Consider the following 19,107-nt stretch of genomic DNA (forward strand, 5'->3'; position numbering starts at 1 on the left):
GAAGAAATGGCGTGAGCAAGATTTCAAGGAAAGGGAAAAAACACGAGAGAGAGGGAGAGCGAGAAACACACCGAGAGGTAGACAAACAGGTGTCTGGTATCACTTTTGGTGGAGACTCAGCAGTATTGACTGATGATAGTTGCGGTTTCACTTTGCGCAATGGTAGCTGTTGTGGGGGTTTGGGGTCCCATCCACTGAGCTAAAGAAAGCAAACCATTTCCTGCCTTATTCGTAAATAACAATATTGCGATTTTAGTGCAGATTTTTTTAATCCATTTTTCACAGTAACATGTCAGTTTTATTAAAGACATTTTGTAACAGATGTGTTATAACAAATTTCAGCTGTTGTTCACACCAGGATTAAAACTGCAGGTGTGTTGTGCCATCTCATATACACACTCGGCCTGTTTTCCACTCTGCTCCTACCACTCCCGTCATCCTTGCTGAACAGATATTGCTGATTAGCCGACTTTACAACTTGATAACTCAGTTTGAATGAGTCAGACCTTCCAAATAAGTGGCTTTGCAAGTTTCGTTTAAATAAACCTTAACGTGGCAGTAACTGTGGTGAAACTAATGTAAAATACACCAAACAAGCATTTAAGTGGTTGTGCAGAAACTTGGGTAAAATTTGTATTAAAGGTTCAACAAATAAATGATAAACCATGTTAAATAAGTTGTGTTAAATAAACAATAAAGAAATAAACATTGATTTTGGAATAAATCTATGACAATATTATAACATTTTACGTAAAAAAAAACTGTCATAAAAATGTAAATGTATTACTGACCCATTTAATAAAGGCCTGTTCTTAACGTACTTTACAGCAGTGTACGTAATCATCTCTCAAATCAAGGACCTTGTAAACAAAATCACAGGAGCAGCAATTCCCCCTCTTTTTTTTAATCTCAGAAGCCTCATTGTGAGTCACATAACCCTGAAAATCACGCAACAGCCTCATCATTGATGCATCACTTATACACTGGAAGTTGTAAATAGCTTTGTTTGCTAATAGGAATGTGAATGACATTTGTGCTATCAAGCTGATCTTATGCCTCTGGGCAGAGTAAGAGCAAACACAATGACTACCTGTATAATAATGGTGTCAACAACCTGTTGACGGAAAACCCCTGTGGAAAAAAAACCCCAGTTTCCTTTCTGTGCATGCGGTGTTGTGATTAATTGTTTCGTACAAAGCCAGCAGGACTTCCTTAAGGAAGAAGAGGGAGGAAAGTGGGGAGGTAAATGCAGCTATGCAGGCACTCTCAGCCAGATGAGATTTAAACAGTACACGTAGGAAAGACAAAAAAAAAGAAAAGAATCAGAGAGAATTGCCCTCTTTTCCCTTGATGGGTAAAATTCAGAGCCTGTCAGGGGAAATTAAACTCCTCATGTCCTTGAACACAACTAAATCTCATCAGCGGAGCAGATTAGAAATTTCAGGCTATGAAGTCATTAACGGCAGCAGGTACACTGCATGTGTAAATCTGCTTACTTTAATACTGTGACCCAGCTGCTGTTAGTTTACCTTTTTGTGTTATTGTAGTAATCTAAACAGGAGATAAGAGGTAGTGGAAAGAGGAGGAGGGGAGAAGAAAAGACGAATGCACTTATGTCAGTCCGTCCCACTTCTATTCAAGTACAAATGCCTGCATACCAGCACTGCTGACGACTGATCTGATCCCACACACACACACAAAGGCGCTCTGTGACGGCCTGTCGCGTCACACGCTCATCATAGCGCTCACTCACACAGGCACTGAAAGTCAGACCGGAGCTGGGAGATGCTACGAGCTGGCAGCTGCTGAGTAAGTCCACTTTCCCTCCTCTGCACTCCTCTTTCATTCTCTGCCTGCTTTTCTTGCTTGATTGCTATTCTCCGGCCCGTCTAAGTTCATTTATCTCTCACACTCTGCCCCGCCGCTGTGAAATGGCCAGTGTTTTCTCACACTGAGAGACCTTTCAAACTTTTCTCTCAGTATGCCGTGCACATGCCTTTCTGCTTTTCTTTCTTTCTTCTCGGTGTATGTGTAGCGGCAGAGAGGCTTATTTGCATGCTGGCGCAGAGCCAGAGCCCAATGCTTTACCTTTACAGAAGAATAACAGAGCCGCGAGTTTGCTAATTTTGTCCCTTTCTGTGATATTATTTCTCTAAAGAGTCTGCAAGGGCTGTTATTGTCTTTGAGAAATCTGGACGCACTCACGTCTCAGTCTGAATGCTTCTCTTTTCCCAAATTCACACAGTTGATTGTGGGAGCTGTGGTGCAGGTGTAATGCTGTTCATGAATAGAGAGCTGAAGCAATTTGCCACAGAGCTGAATGTTTGCTATGAAGTCTTCAAGTCAGGTTGGGTTTATTTGCATTGCTCCCAATCACAATCTGAAAGGGCTTTAGCAGCCCCCATTCAATGTACAGAGTGTAGGCGTTCACATAGGAAAGAACATGGATCACAAAGACATCACAACAAGGGAAAAAAACTACTGACAGATATTGAACGAAGGGACACTAGTTCTACAACTGACACCAAAACTAAGCTGCTCGGTTTAGTGCGATTTGGTGACCTGTGGGTAGCAGGGCCAGACCAAATTGACTGTTTTCTACTGTTTTGAGTTCCCAGGCTAACAAAAATGTACAGGTGCAGAATATCCTGGTTTCACTGCTTCATTTAAGCTGAATTATTCCGCTCTTGTTCAGGATTTAGCAGAAGTGGGCAGATCAATCCAAATATCGATAGTAATGATGTTAACTCTGGTATTGGAAATGAATCAATACTTGGCTGATAGGATCGATACTTTGTTTCTGTCCTCTAAGTACAGTATGAAGCTCACTGAACTAATTATTGTGGACGGTATAAATCACAGTGATTTAGGGTCATTAAAATGTGTTCAGAATTTGCAAACCGCCCATGATTCATCTCATAAATCATGACACACTGGACACACTGCTCTAGCCTACATGAGCTGCTTTTGCAGGTTTTTTAGTATCAGTATGCGTGCTGATATCTGCACCTCTTGCCCTGTATCGGATCAGTACTAAAATTTGCACTACTGAGCACCACTAGGATTTAGAATCACTAAATGGGCCCCCCTGTGAAGCACATGTGGCCACACCTAACCTCAAAGGAAACTTTTATCAGTGACCATAACACTGGATCGCTCTCAAGCGCTCATTGGTCAGCTGTTATCAGCCACACAAATCCTATTGGCTCTCACTCAGCAAAACATTAGCCCACATATTTTAAAAACTGCACAAGGTTGTTTTCTGGGATTTAGACTCTCAGCGCTTCCTGATTAATTTATAACTAACTGTGTTGACATGCATGTTGATAAGGTTCTGAAAAAACGAGACTGTGTGTGTGTGTGTGTGTGTGTGTGTGTGTGTGTGTGTGTGTGTGTGTGTGTGTGTGTGTGTGTGATATTCAACTCTTTATCCCTGGGTCTGTTACTCACAGATAGCATAGAGTCATTAGCACCCCACCCTGTCTATGTCTGTGTGTGTGAGTGTGTTGACATACTGAACCTGCCCCTATTTGCCCATCAGTGTTTGGAAGCACAGCAGCATTCTCACTGCAACACTCACACACACACACACACATTACACTTGGCATTGTTACTTATTTGCTTAGGGCCTATTGTGTTCTGCCAGCCAGAGCTGCATTGAGTGAAAGGGAACAAAACAATAAAGTAGGTTTAATCTCTCTCTCTCACTCTCTCTTTAAAGCCCACAACAGAAGCATTTACTGCCCAGTTGATCCGGACACTCTACCCTGCACCTCCGCCTCCAGAAAGAGCCTGCACACTCCTGCTGCAGTCCAGAGAAACAGCACTTGACAAACAACACCGAACTGACCTCCAACTGCCAGGACTGTACCTGATCCCATATCCTTCAAAGAAAAGGGCAACCTGACTCTGAGCACAGCGGGAAAAGAAGCAATCACACCCCACTGCTGAAACACGACCCAGTGGACCGAGAGACAGAGGGGCTGACAGTCGTGTGTGGTGCCCGGGAAAAGAGGCAGGATGCTGGCTCAAATCCTTCAAGATATGTGGGTGGAACCTGAGGTTCTAGAGGCCCTCAGTGAGGAGCAGAAGAGGATCCTCTTCCTCAAGATGAGAGAGGAGCAGGTACGCCGCTGGAAAGAGCGCGAGGAGAAGGAGGAGAGGGAAAGAGGACACAACAGGAACACCAAGTCAAAGAAAGGTACAGCACTGGTTATTCTGTAGTGGGTAAACTTGTTCAGCTTACCATACAGGTCACACTTGTATAAATTCCAGTAAGGGAACAGCCTTAAACACTCATGAAACAACATTGTTTGGAAGAGGAAGGACCGAGGTTTCTGGTAAACCTGGCTCCCATTTTTACATAACATCATTAGACATGAGGTTAATACCGTCCGGTCTGATATCACCAGATTTCTTTACAGGAACAGCAGGTGTCACAACTCTTTCGACAGGTTAAGTAGGCGGAAATCATTTAGGTAAATGAGAGAGAAAAGCTGCTGGTTCACTAAAGACTAAAGCTACCTGTAAAAAGGTGTAATTGATTGAAAAATAAAAACCCAGAAAATGAAACGTTGTGGAAACATTATGGTTTATTTATCAGGCTAACTGAAATATGTTACGATACAGGACCTGTATTATTTCTAGTCTTGTTTACATTTGTCAGTACAGCGAGCATTCAAGGCTTTGTTTGCTATTTAAGTCAACTATTTTCTTAAAGTAAAGGTTGTAATCTGTGTTTTGGTTAGCCTATTTATTATACACTTGTATAACTTCTTGCTAATATAACTTCTTTTGTATGCCACAGAATACAAAAGCAAAAATTAAAATTAATAAAACAAAACTAAAATGAAACATGTTTAACAAATAAAAGCTAAGCTCAAAGCTAGCTTAAAGCAAAAACTGAATTGAAAACAAAATAAAAACTAGCTAGCTCTCAGCTAGCTGACAGGCCTGAATCTTGAAATTTATTTTACAATAAATTTATATGGATACATTTATTGTAAAGGTGAATATTATATAGATAGTAATAGTAAGACTAGAAATAGGTGAAAGAGCTAGCTTAGCTTTTCCTCTCTTTTTTTGTAACTGTCCTTAACAATGTTTATCTTGCTAATTTAAGATGCACAAATATAAAGTGCAAATAAAGAAATACAATGAAAAAAATACATAAGTTGCAGCTTCACAAAGTTTCTGTCCCAGCTTTATCATGGTTGGCTAACAACAGCAGCAACAGTTAGCGTTTCTCACATTTTCTTGTCTGTATACTAAGCTAACCTAGCAAGCTGCTGGCACTAGCTTCATTTAGCTGTTTATTGTTATTTTTCTTATAATAGTGCTGTAACTCATTACTTTGTCTTATACAATGAATATGTAGCTTGCAAAGAAGAAGGACTTTGACAACCCGCTCATCCCAAATTGAAAATTATTTTTTATTAAGTTTTCATTTTAGATTGCTTTAAATATTTAATAAAGCCCTGGGCAGTATAACCATAACACGTTAAGAGAAAACACCATGTTTTTCCTGTAAATATCGTTCACTGCAAATCACTTCATGCTCATCATGTTTAATTTAGTTTGTTGCTTGCTGCCAACTCCTTTGGGGGGCTCCGAAAATACAGATTTTAGAAAATGGGGCACCAGAGTTCATTTACACCTACTTGAAAACTTCTAAATTCTCAGTACACGTGAGCAGTGAAGCACGAGTTTTGTACAAAACCTTCTCTGGTTACCAATCTGACTAATGTGTTCAGATTACGCCCAAAGAAATCCAGTTTGACCATCCCTGTTGTTCTCTCTTACTCATTTCATCCAGCCTTCCTCTAATTAAGGTGTTATTCTAACTCACTGAGACCCTGCCGCCTCAGCCGGTTCACCTGGACAATGGATGTGTGTGTGTGAGCATGTGTGGGTTTGATGGACAGATCTCTCACAGCCAGCTGAATCATTCTGTTGGCTGAAAGCTGAATAAGATCGAGGAGGTCCTGTGGTTCTGGGGCGTCACCATGCTTTAAAGCACATATTAAGTTCCCATCTTTGTCCACCCAATCTCTGCCATGTCACCTGAGAGGTGACGGAGTGTGTGCCGTTTGCACATTGCACTCCATACAATCCTTCTGCCATCTTTCTGTCTTTGTTCACTGTTCTGTGGATGGGAAAAAACAAGCCTTTACATGTGGTGTGCAAACAGGTCTTTAAATACAAATGCATGATTAAACCTGCACCTATGTGTGAAGATTTCTATTATGTGCTGCATTTCTGGTTAATTTGCGGGTGTGGTGGTAATAAAGACAGGCACCGCAGGTCTGTAAAGTCATGGCAGGTGATCGACACTCAGCGAGGTGGCTATAAATGTGAATACTGAAGGTGTGTTTTTGTTTTTTTTCTGACATCACAGGTACCATTATGTGCTATGTCACTGCATGCGTAGCACACAAGCCAATTGTCTAAAAATAAGTAGCTGCCATTATTAGCTGGAAACCTGTAAATGTTCACTGGTCCCGCTGGGGGAATTTCAACACTGACAATTTGAATTTTAAAGCCACGCCCCAATCTGTGACATCACGGCAGGTGTTTGGTCTTTATCAGGTACTCTACTGTCATGGAAAAACAATCAGCAGCCGTCAGGATGGGGGTTTATTTTTGAATATAACGTCATAATGAGGCAATGGCTGAAAACACCCAGTTTCCAGGATGTGAACGCAACATTATAAAATTTATTGATTCATAACTGTGAGTGAATTCATGATTATTGTAACATTAGACACTTAAATAAAGGTTTTAGCATTACAACATGGTCTTAAAGTGAAACTTAAAGGGGACATTTAAGTAAACTCTTACTGAAGGTGAGAAGGTAGTTTTGCTGTAGGAGACAATTAAATAATTCCAGGGGGAAAACGGACACAGAAAACACAAACTGGGTTAAAAATGTACTAAGGACAAATCAGCAACAAGCAAAGTGTTAGAGGGTAAGTCTGTTCCGGGAGTGAGGCTTCCCAACACCAACACTTATAGGACAGCACCACCTTCTGGCTGATAGCCACAATAACAGTTTGTTAGACGACTTCATTCTAAATGCTGCTGAGCATTTCTCTCCGAGTGTAATAAGGATATATTTTATGTTGTATGCTTCATATACATTTTGTTTTCCTCTTTTATTTTCTCTCCAGCTTCCAGTAAACACGTGAGGTGGCTCCTTGGGCGGGATGGTGACGTGAGCGTCAGTATAATCGGTGAGGTGGACGAACTGAGATCCTCCAGACTCCTCCAGAACCTCATGAACAACAGGTAGAAACACATAGTGTGTTTTTCCCCAAAAAAATATCTTTGACAAGTCGACTCAAAGAAATCCAAAGGATGATAAGCTCTTATCTTATCACAGTAAAGAACAATAACCTATTTTCAATAGATCTGAATTAATGTTGCTCTGCATCGTGTTTTTAACGTAGCACATAACATATAGATTCTCAATTATGTTTGCGTAGATCAACAGTGAACTAAATACTTTCAGTCAGCCGGACAGTTCCTTGCACCAACATGATTATAGAAGTTACTAGTGACATGGCTGACTGGTGGATTCATTTAAAGGCTGTTATCGGAGGGACTAAAACGGATGTCTTTGTCTTTCAGATTTCAGTCTGATAACATGAATGCCATCCAGAGAGTGGACTTGCTTCCAGGGAGTGAGGACCAGCAGCTTAACCTTAAAGAAGACATCCAGCTACCCATCACACATGTAAGTTCCCATGTTTGAAATGTGTTTGAAAGTGCGACGACCTGCGTGTGTGTTAGAGTTTATAACATCGAGTCGTTTCGGTCTTACGCGCAGGATGACACGGCTTCACCGAATGACCAGTCATCCGAGGAAGACATGGACTCGTGCAGCGCTGATGACGACCCGAAGGACACGGCCGAGGACAGCGACAGCGAATCAGGCAGCGGCTCTGACAACCTCAGCGACTGGACTCCGCTCTACAAGCCCCATTTTAGTAGTCATGGCAACCAGCCGCTCAGAGCCCCGCTGGCGGACACAGAGAAGACTGGCCCCCAGGACAGAGGTGAGAAGGGAGGAGAGGATAGAGGAGGGATCTATGTATGCTAGTGTTAAAAGTGTACGATAATCACCAACTCTAACTGCTTATAAGTTCAGGTTAATCGATATAAAGTGGGTCTGAATACAAAATTGTAGCTATTTATTAGAACAGCTCATAGAAACAATAAACTCAAAGAATCAATCGGCACAGATGGCTCATGGTCAAAAGTGTACAAAAGTACAGGAGCAGTACAGACACGCACTATTTTACTGTGAGCTATGAAAAACTGAACTATCAGGGATCATTATGCAGGCCTGTTCAGTGTTACAGTACATATTGATTACTGCATGACTCACAATTATTAAGCTGATTATTGTTTTAATGGAACAGTTCATGTGAACATAACACAACTGTGCTGGATAGCTTGTGTGTGGGTTGCCAGGTTTTGTTGATGTGTAGTAATCACATGTCCAAAACCTTTTTATTATCATACATCGTCACGACCGTCAGGCCCAGACAGTGCTTGCCTGTGAGCAGCTTCATGTAGGAACTATTTTCTTTCAACTGTCTACATCCACCATCAGCTAGCAACATTATGGGCACCATTAATATTTTCAACCTGTGATGCTGCGTGAACCTCTCCTCACGGCGGGGTGTAGTTCAGTGGAAAGGAATGATATCTGTCACGATATCTGGCACGTGCCATTTTAATCTACTGTAGTTAAGAGAATGACAAACATCTCTAAAACTAGCAACTCACAGCATAACGTGTCTGTTTGATATTTACGTATTAGCTTATCCTTGGGAAAGAGGTGCCACCTCAGCTGTATCCCAGAACATGTCATTGATTGCATCCTGTGCTTCTTTTCTTAGAAACCGCGTGCTACAAAGAGAAGCCAGAGGGCAGAGGTCGCGTGGAGCAGCTCAGGAAGAAATTCGCAGATAATCATCACAACACATCAACTGCCTCCAAGAAACCACCCATACCAGCCAAACCTGCTCATCTGCAGAAGTGAAGCGCACCACCGACCCATTAAGACTCCACGTGTATCTCTGCTACACATGACCCCGAAGAGCCTACTCTATTGAGTGTAATGAGCACTCTGTTGTACAGCAGCAGCTCAGGCTGAGGCTGCACGTACTGAAAGAAAAGGATTCTGACTTGAACCCGAGCAGTGAACAAAAGTCCACTTTATTAGACCTTATTTCAAGGTCCGAGCTACAGAAAGAGAAACATCTGGGGGTGAAGTGAGAGAAAGACTTGAAAGCTTTTGGACTGAAGTCAACCTGAATGATAAAACTAAGCAGCTTTGATGTTGAGTTGAAATTCGAGCACAGATACGCTCACACGGCGTCTGTGATTGACAGGTCGACACAGAGCGTGGTGTCCAGACACAGACTATTGACTGCAGGTGAAAAACACTGTGGTTTTATTACTGACATGTCATAAGCAGGAAAAACTGATAAATCATCCGCATTTTTTTCTTCACTGATCCAAAGGTGGGAGCTATGTTAAATGTAGTCCATGTACCGTATTACTATAATGTTTTTAACTGTGTTGATTGCTTGTTGGCAAAATTCTCCTTCAGCGTTTTAGCTGGCGTAAGAGTTTTGGGTTTAAAAGAAAACAACCAAATTCATGTAAAATTATTAACAGGGTCAGTATACTCAGTGTACTTTCTACTGTCCCTGACATTCACTGACAGACACGGACCTGCTCAGGAGGCCTTTCAGGTTTGGTGTCTTGCTCAAGAACAATTTATCCAGATGTATATGATAATATTTGGAATATGTGGCAGCCTACAGTGCCTTTTTTTCTGTCAGAGCAAATGTTACCAATGGAGTAATGGCCACTCCAGCACACTCGACTTGAAAAGAAACTGTACCTATCAGATTCAAAGGGACTAAACTGTGGCTCTTTTTGACAAAGCTGCAAGCTCTAGCATGCAGCATCAGGTCTCTGAGTTGATCTACCAATCCTGTGTCAGGAGTATAATGAAAGTGAACGATATTTGATAGAAACACTTGGCTTCATTACATGGTGAATTCTGTCTTTTCTATTTTTTTCTCTGAAGTTGACCATAAGACTTTTAGTAAACTTAGGTCCTTTAAGTCAGCGGTCCCCAACACCCAGGCCACATGGCTCCAGTCTGTGGCTCGCTTGGTTCTGGGCCGTGAGATATGAGACTTGGGTGTGAAACTCATGGTTTTCAGGCTTTCTGTCGGTTTTTATTGTTATTTTTTTATCGGTTTTATCGTTAACTCTCCTGGGTCTTTTCCCATGTGTTATGAATAAATCTTCTTTTTTTGTCCAATACTGGTTTTATGTTGTTGTATTTATCCACAACACCTTAAAGGCTGGTCCATGAAAATATTGCCGGACATAAACAAGTCCGCGGTGCAAAAAAGGTTGAGGACTGCTGCTTTAAGTATCTCTATTCCCCACAGAATGCTAACGAGTAACGTTCCTTCAACTTTTACTGTGCAATAATTTATCAGGCTGCCTCTAAAATTACACAACAATGTACAGTTTAGTAGACCAAAATAAAATAATATCTCATAATTATAATAAAATAACCCATTTATACGCTAATTGTGCAGCACACAGGAAGGACATTACATAGACATAAATATTCCACAAAACAATATATTAGTGATGATACAATGACCAAAGTAGTTGAAAGTTAACTTCAATAACACTTAAATCTAAGCATTTCAATTTCTCTTTGCCAGGTATTCTATACTTTTTCATTGTGTATCTGTAGTTGGCTAATCTGAAACAACGTCAGGTTCTGTTAGAAATGCACATATGCTCTCAGGAATTGACCCGTAGCATGTTACAGATAAACATAATACTGGAATTCAGTCAAAAACATGCTGAACAAGAGTGCACATGTTGAATATATAGTGTACAATAAGTGATTTCAGTTACAGCATTATGATGAGGAAAGCTAATATCTAAACATTAGCGTCATTGACATAAGCAAGTTAGCATGCTAATGTTAGCATCCAGCTCAGAGCACTGCTCCTCACAGACTTTAGTAGGGCAAAAGAAATTTGATGAATTTAGCCAAAAACTAAAAGTTGTGATATTTTATTTACCTTTTATTTGGTGATTGGCAAAAAATAACAATAAAAATAGCAAGAAACAACCCACTAAACAAACATTAGCTTGTTTTTTTTGAGGGAGCACTTAGCCACATTTGACATCTGTTGACCTGACCAACGTTTTGTGGTTAAAATAAAACAAATCCATATCTTCATGACTTCAACATGGCCACATGCTCAGGATCGCCGACAGCTGTGGAAGCCACATAAGTGCACTTTTTTTTCCTTTTTTTTTACTTGTATTGGCTATTTGGACCCAAAGATGTTAACATTTCTATACTTAGCATCAGATGAGGTCAGTCAAGAGGGCATAATCAGGTGATGGACTTGGCAGGGGGGGAAATCCACATTTTAGCGCTAAAACACTGCTATGTTTAAGCTCACAGAACTGCACGGTCATCAAATTAGAGGGACTGTGTGTAAAAATAACTTATGTTTCTATGTTGGTCAGGCAAATTGGATGTGAACACCCTCCACTGCTTTGACTCAGCACTTTAACCTCATGGCCATTGCTTCATTTCTTTTCCACTGCGCTGGAGTACATATCTAAAACAGTGAAAAGCATCTCCCTGGACAAATATTTATAGGCTCTACTGCAGCTTTACGGGACATTAGGAGGAAGAAGCCAGAGAAAAGAACAAAATCACACCCGTGGCAGAGACAGCAGTACTTTATTTTTAAGGTTTGCACTGTTTGAGCTGTAGTTACTACCTAACCATTTAGTCACATGTTCCTTTTACTTGGTCACTAATTAATTCCTAAAAGTCTTCACCAGCTGACACTTTGTTTTTTACCTTCTGTTTGTATTTGTACTGTATATGTCCTACATGGGTTTATGCCTGTTGTGTAAAAGAACAAACTAAAAGAGTTTTCTTGCTTCTAACAAAGTTGTGTGTGTTCACAGTGTTGGTGTGTGTGTTTGTGTGTGTAGGGGTAGGTGGGACAGCTGCAGATGACACAGAGAAGCTGTAGATAGTGGTCACTTACACAATGATTATCTATTCATTGGGCTCTATCAGAAAACAGCCCATCAGAGATCAAACGGAGAGAACAGAAAGCTGATTAGCATGTGGTTCAGACTGAGACGGAGGGCGAGACGCTAGGGGAGACAGAGAAAATGAGAGTCTGGTCACGGGAAGCACAACGTCACAGTCAACTCAGTAAACCTTCTCGCATTCCTTCACCACTTCCACACCCTCACCCTCTGTGTGTGTGTGTGTGTCTGAGTGAAGAGCGTGTGAGCGTCTGTCCGGCCATATATCTTGAACCATGTGACTCTACACGAGCAGTCATGCACACAGCGTGAAAAGCGCCGCTATATATAGTAGGACAGTGTTGGGTGTCCCAGTAAAGCATTGTGGGAGCCTGTTCACCTTTGTTCCTTGAGAAAGCTCTTCTTGGAATGTTTGTATACACTCGTGTGCTGCGTATAGAGAGTGCTGCTGCTCCTAATTATTTTCTATCCACCTCGAAAGGTGAAATTAGGACACATGTAGCATGTCATGTGTCGACCGTGTGACAGTAAACAACATATATTATCTGGCTGTCTTTTGGAAAAGCTATCTCCTAATCGTTTCTGTGAATCAGGTCATTGTGGGGAAAGACAATAAAAAAGAATCTGTGACAGACAACACCTTAGGCTGTCATTCCACAAGAATGCAATGGTAGTCTCATTTATAGCCTGAAGATAATTGTTACTTAACGTGTAACAATTCTGGTTATTTGACTAGTTCTAAGTTTCATGAATTAAGGCTTTTTATTCAGTTTGCTAACTTTGAAGAATTCGCACTGCAAAATAACAGTAAAACTAAGTAAGCTAAGTTACACAGCGTAAAAAACTTGTTTTCATTTAACCATGATCAGCTCGACTCTCAGCTTAAAAACATTATCTATCATAAGCCCTAACTTATAGCCACGTCTTTTAGACATGATGTGTTTGTAACGAGGCTTCTCTGGTAAAAAGCTAGTCTGTCATGTAACCCCATGTTGTTGTTGGTCCTGCATCATCATTATCATGTTGGTCCAGGATCAACAATGCTACTGACCAATTGGATTGCTGTGATGTCATTGCTTGGGAATGTGGAGCGAAAAAAACTTTTGTTTGTATAAATCTTTCTTTTATTCTTTATTAATTTATGCAACATAATAAATGTTTTAGCAATTTAGATTTGCTGTTAGCCTAATTTAGATTACTCGTGCTAGTTTGGTTGTGATAGTTTTTTATAGCATTTGCTAACTTCTTGGTTAATGCTAAGTGAATACTCTGACAACATGATTGGTCAGTTGCAATGTTGATCCTGCACCAACACTGTTATGATGATGTAGCAGGAACTCTAACATGTGGATATCAGATTGTGCTTCTCATGTAATTATTTGAAACTATACAAATGTTGAAAACTACATCCATTAAATTTGTTATCTGTGTATCCGACTTAGGATATGTGGGTGGGGCTGGAATTTAAAGCTGCCACTGGGCAAAAGGTAGGATACACCTGAAATGTGTAAGATTAAACATTTTTAAATCCAATAAATATTTTTAGTGTTTTTTGCCGCCGTTGTTGGAAACTGGAATTGCTTAGTTTTAATATTACTCTTATTACTGTTTCTGGGTCACAAAATAAACTTTTAAGGTGTTTTCAGGCAAGAATGTAGCTGTGTTAACTTCAAATATCTGCTTGGTTTATCAAGACATCACATATTTTCAAAAGTGCTCTGACGTTTTCGGAGACATCCGTCTCGCTAGAGCCGGCAAGAACAGCAAACTCCCGGCACATCGTTTTCAAACCCCCCGCAGTCTTTCACTACTCAGATTAAACATAATATATAAATCACTTAGATAACTTAAAAATATTATTGTTTGACTTTTTATTGTTTTAATTGTTCGTGAGTAAATCAATTTGGATGCAGCCTATGAATTTGGACACAGCTTGTACTCTAACTAGAGGACTTACAAAAATGGAAGTCAACGGGAAACACCTTTTTGACTCTGTAAACAGTTTGTAAACCTTGGTCATACCGTGTTTCAAAATAGAGGATTAACCGACACATTGCTGGCCAATGATCAAGTGGGTTCACAGTTAGACCCATACCCATTTGTCACATTTGGATTTTTTACACCAAAATGGCAACGGCAGAAACATTCGGTCTCAAGGCTTTAAAACAGTTCTTCAGAACCCAGAGGGTGACAGCACGGTCACTACATCTCTTCGTTATACTTTCTATGGGTCCAACACTTTGATCCAGACTAAAACAACCGTTGGATAGGTTATACTCATGTGATCCTCTGAGTCCCCTGAGTTTTTTTGTTTAGTTTTAAAGGCTACGTCCGCATGTACACGATTATTTACGTAAATAACGATTTACTTGGGTCTTTCGTACACATGTAAGCAGCGTTTGGATCACTGAAAACTGAGTTTCTGAAAGACTCCTGGCAGGGTGAATATTTTAAAACATGTAAATGCATTAAACTTCATTACTGCGTTTACATATGGACAAGGAAAACGTAAATTTTAAAACCGAAGGTATGTGGTTTGATTTCCTTTTTTGACACTAGACTGCTCTGTTATTGTTTCTGTGCTTTTCATTGATCAGCATGTCTTCGCGAGGTTACATTGCCACCTGCTTTGGCTGTTCTTGACAGCACTTGAGTTTGTTTTTAGCATTTTGATCTGGACAGAGATATTTTTCAAAACGACCTTGGAAAAATCCCCATTTTAAAAAATACCTGATTACATTTGGAGGTAGCCACAGCACCTTCATGCTGTGAAGTTTCACTGGGTGCTAGCAAGACAGTATCCGCTTCCTAAGTCTAATGTTATCATCCGTTTCTGCGTCAGAACTCTTCCTCGGTTAAAATCAATCAAACACTGAGAAACGGTCCAAATAAATCACCAATAAAATGATCATCATGACTGTTTCTCTCAGATGTTAAAGTTTAACATCCAGGCCTCCGTGAAAGATGTTTAACAAAGCTAGAGGAAAGCAGGACGTTAGCTCGCTAGTTTTCATTTGAAGGTGATATAACTGAAGGATCGGGACCGAAGGACTAAGATGTACTTTTCTGCTATTGCTTTGCACAAAAAGACGGAAAACTAAAGCCCAGCTATGTTTGTAGAGTTAGTGAAGCTGGGCTAACTGGGCTAACTGCTATATATTGGTGTGGTGATGGTCAGCATAATATAAACACATTAGACACTCCATCTTCACTAGGATGAGGGTTAACTTTTTTACCCAGAATAGAAGTTAATGTGAGAGTCCCCAATGGCCAGAGACAAATGCAATCATATGGCAAGAAGATAACACCGAAAACTAACCAAACTTCAGGCAAGAGAACATTTGAGATGATTCATCCACAACACAAGGTTAGTCATTAATATCCTGCTCCGGGGTTTGGGTGACTCGCTATGAAAAATTCCTGACCCCAGGCTTTATGCCCCTACTGGCATATTACTCGGCTTGAGAGTGATTCTTTTCTGAAGTGTTTAGATGTTCGGTGCTTGCAAACTGTAAATCTATGGATTAGAGTTGTTTCATAATGTTTTTAAAAACTGAGTTTAAAGACATACTGCACTGGAATACTACTAAAAAAAAGCCTGAGAGGCTGATGGTGACCAATGATTATTTTTAGGGACTTCGCTATATAAAATAAACATGTTAAACCCGTTTAAACACATTAAAACAACAAACAATCCTCCATGTTTGGCCCAGAGTTGTAGCATTGATAGGGTAAAAATATAAACTTTATCATTGTTATTTTTTTTAAAGAATGGATTGAAATAGTTGTTATGTTCCATATGCGTCAATAGTAAAATAGAGTATAAAGTATTCAAAACTAATAAAAGTAAGCTATTTAAACAATTTCACTTGGGTGCAAATGGAAGAACACAACAAACTTATAGACTAGCAACTTGTCAGTCACACTGTAAACCAAACTTTATCATCCCTTTTGACTCTAATGGGGACCATAACTTATAAAACGAGCAATGTGTTGTTTCAGGAACAACTTAAAACTAGCCACTGAAACCATAAAACTATCAGGAAGAGTTACAACCAGACATGTGTTTATAATTAAAGGCAGCACCCCCTGCTGGAAATGAGAAAGACTGCGGTGTTCATGCTGACTTTACTTTTCAGATCGGAAAATGACTTCCATCTTCTATATACAGTCAATTAGTTGGCCAAGTGTTGTTTGTAATAACTTATTTATCAATAATTAACTAAAATTCGCAGGGCTTGTGACAAAAACGTATAACTGACATTGCAGCTGTGGTCGAGATTGGTAGCTGTCAGAGTTGTGCAAATTTAAAGGTGCAAAGGGAGTTCCAGCCCAGTAATCTTTGGTAATAATCAATTCCACATCGTGGGGTGGTCCACGTCATGATGAAATATCTCTGCAGACAGGGAGACTTTATCCCTGGGCTTTGCCTAGCTTCCTAGAAATCAGCAACAAGCTAAACATTAACAGAATTTTGTGCACACGTTACGTCTGAGCATAGAAATGTACGGAGCCCCGCAGGTGACATGGGAGAAAAAAAAATTAAGACGGACTTTTGCGAGATCTCGCAAAACAAACTCGAGATCTTGCAAAACTTTTGCGAGATCTCGCAAAACAAACTCGGATCTTGCAAAACTTTTGCGAGATCTTGCAAAAGTTTTAGCCGCATTCTTCGGCCTTTGACCTCCTATTAGCTCGAAGCTAACGGGAGGTCGAGACCTACTACAGCCGGGAGGAACACCACTTTCCCGGCACATCGTGCCTCGACCTCCCGGTCGGCTTCAAGCCAGCGTCCGAAGAATGCGGCTAAAACTTTTGCAAGATCTCGCAAAACTTTTGCGAGATCTCGCAAAAGTCCGTCTTAATTTTTTTTTCTCCCATGTCCGCTGCGGGGCTCCGTACCGTAGAAATGTGAGAAGGATTTGAAAGTTATTTTTATTTGTTCTGGATTTTATGGCTGTATTTAGATTTGACTGGATAAGAATCCATTTCAGATATTTTTGAAGTCACATGTATCATTTAGTGATTTCTCTGCTTGTTTTTCACCGGTAGAAACAAGACCATCCTGTGGCTGTTTTTAGAACCTGGCGTACTCTGAATCCACCTTTAACAGCTTTAAGGGTCAAAGGTCAAGAAAGCCCTTTGACCTCGGTGTCACCAAAATATAACCTGGGGGGAAGATGAGACAGGGCTTTTTGAGGATGTAAGAAGCCATTGTGTTGCTGTTTGGGAGATGCATGTTTTCCATGTGTACAAAAGGGGAATGCAAATGGATAACAGAGGCATAATGACGAGTGATCTCAGAAAGATGATGTTTTCTGCAAAGCTGTTACACATTTCCTAACACTGGGGAAACGGCCAATGGTCGAAGGGAAAAAAAAGATCTTCACAATGAGACACAGTGTCTCAGAGCAAACGCAGTGGCCAAAATTTCAGAGGACTTGCTCATGAGCGAGGGTCCGCCCAGCTCCAGCGCAGGTTGCCTCGGGCTGGCAGGTTGCTCCACTGCAGTGTGTGTGTGTGTGTGTGTGTGTGTGTGTGTGTGTGTGTGTGTGTGAGGAGTTTTTCCTCCAGAGTGGGCAGGGCTGCTGGTGCTAACATATGTAGGCTCCACAGGGGTCTGTGACGGCACACACCGTCTATCTGGACAATGCATCCATCATTAACCTCCCCGCATCTCTGTCTCGCTGCATTTCAATCGGCCTCCATCACCGCGCTTGCTGGATCTCACACTCATCTCTCCCACTCTCTTTGTTTGGCCCCACGTTATCTTCATCCCCTGCTGTCCATCTCCCTCATCCTCCTCCCTGCATATCCCTCGCTTTCTCTTTTCTCTCCCCCTGTGGCCTGCTTTTCATCTCTCCCTCTTACCCCTCCTCTTCCTCCCCCTTCCCTCTCTCTCTCTCTCTCTGCCCTTCACCATGCCCCCCCACCCCACACACACCTCCTCCTCTCCCCTTCACCCTCTCCCTGTATCCGCTTTCCACTCCCTCCTCCTTCTCCTCCTCTTCCTCCACCTCCCCCAACTCTCTCTCTCTCTCTCACAGCCCTCCTCCGCCTCTCCTCTGTCCTCCGTTCAATGCCCCCCCCCCCCCCCCCTCCTTTTTTTGCTCCTGCCATCTTGCAGGCCAGTGGAGCCAGACTGCAGGCGTTCAGGGAGTCACTGGACCTGCTGGGCAGCGGGTGACACAGATTTCCGGTGTGTGTGTGTGTGTGTGTGCATGTGTGACGAGACCAGGAGGAGGAGCGGGGTGGGGGGATTAAGCTCCAAATCACTAGAAAGGCACTGAAGAGAGGGGGGGTGAGAAAAGAAAAAGCTGCAGATCCAAGAATTTGAAATTCTCCCTTTGTCTGGGAGATGAAGAAACACTAGACTGTGGACTCAAAACTAAAAGACTGCGTGTTTCTCATTCAGTGGGAGCGTTGTAATTGCATGATGTTGGAGCTCGCTGCTTTTCTCCATGAGTTGGCAGTGTCCTGCGTTGGCTGGCGTGCAGTGCTTTCCCTCTCTCTCTGTCTCTCTCTCTCTCTCTCCCTGCCTGACAAACACACACGCACACACACACACACACACACACACACACACACACACACGCACGGACGTGCACATCCCCCTCCTGCCCCCACCCCCACAGATGCACACTCACATACAAGCACACACACAGTCCCTCTGCGATCCCCCCTGACTGAAGGCTCACAGGAAGTGCAGCCGTGGCCCAATTATAGCGTGACACCTCGGGCCGGCCGTTGCCATGGTTACGTCTTCCCTGCGGTCCCCTGGAGTGTGGCGCCGAGGAAGAAGGTCTTATCACATCAGCCATCGTTACGGCAACAAGCAAAAACCCACCCTGTAGCCTCAGCCCAGCTGGCTGTGTATTCGGCTTGAAATCTGCCCCCCCCCCCCCTCATCTGTGTATGCGTGTGTGAGAGATTTATATATACATACGTGGAAAATTTTAAAAAAAAAAGGAA

General features: G+C 41.7%; 1 protein-coding gene across 1 annotated transcript; it reads left to right on the forward strand.

The window, feature by feature from the left end:
* The first annotated feature begins 1,642 nt into the window (after nt 1–1,642).
* LOC113033355 (uncharacterized) lies at nt 1,643–9,522 on the forward strand. The gene is made up of 6 exons (XM_026187083.2): nt 1,643–1,809; nt 3,722–4,201; nt 7,170–7,287; nt 7,630–7,735; nt 7,829–8,057; nt 8,907–9,522. Exons 2-6 carry the CDS (start codon nt 4,021–4,023, stop codon nt 9,047–9,049), a joined length of 777 nt encoding a protein of 258 aa, XP_026042868.1. The 5' UTR covers nt 1,643–1,809; nt 3,722–4,020; the 3' UTR covers nt 9,050–9,522.
* The last annotated feature ends 9,585 nt before the right edge of the window (nt 9,523–19,107 follow it).

Source organism: Astatotilapia calliptera, chromosome 2, assembly GCF_964374335.1.
Source record: "Astatotilapia calliptera chromosome 2, fAstCal68.1, whole genome shotgun sequence".
Taxonomy (NCBI): Eukaryota; Metazoa; Chordata; class Actinopteri; order Cichliformes; family Cichlidae; genus Astatotilapia; species Astatotilapia calliptera.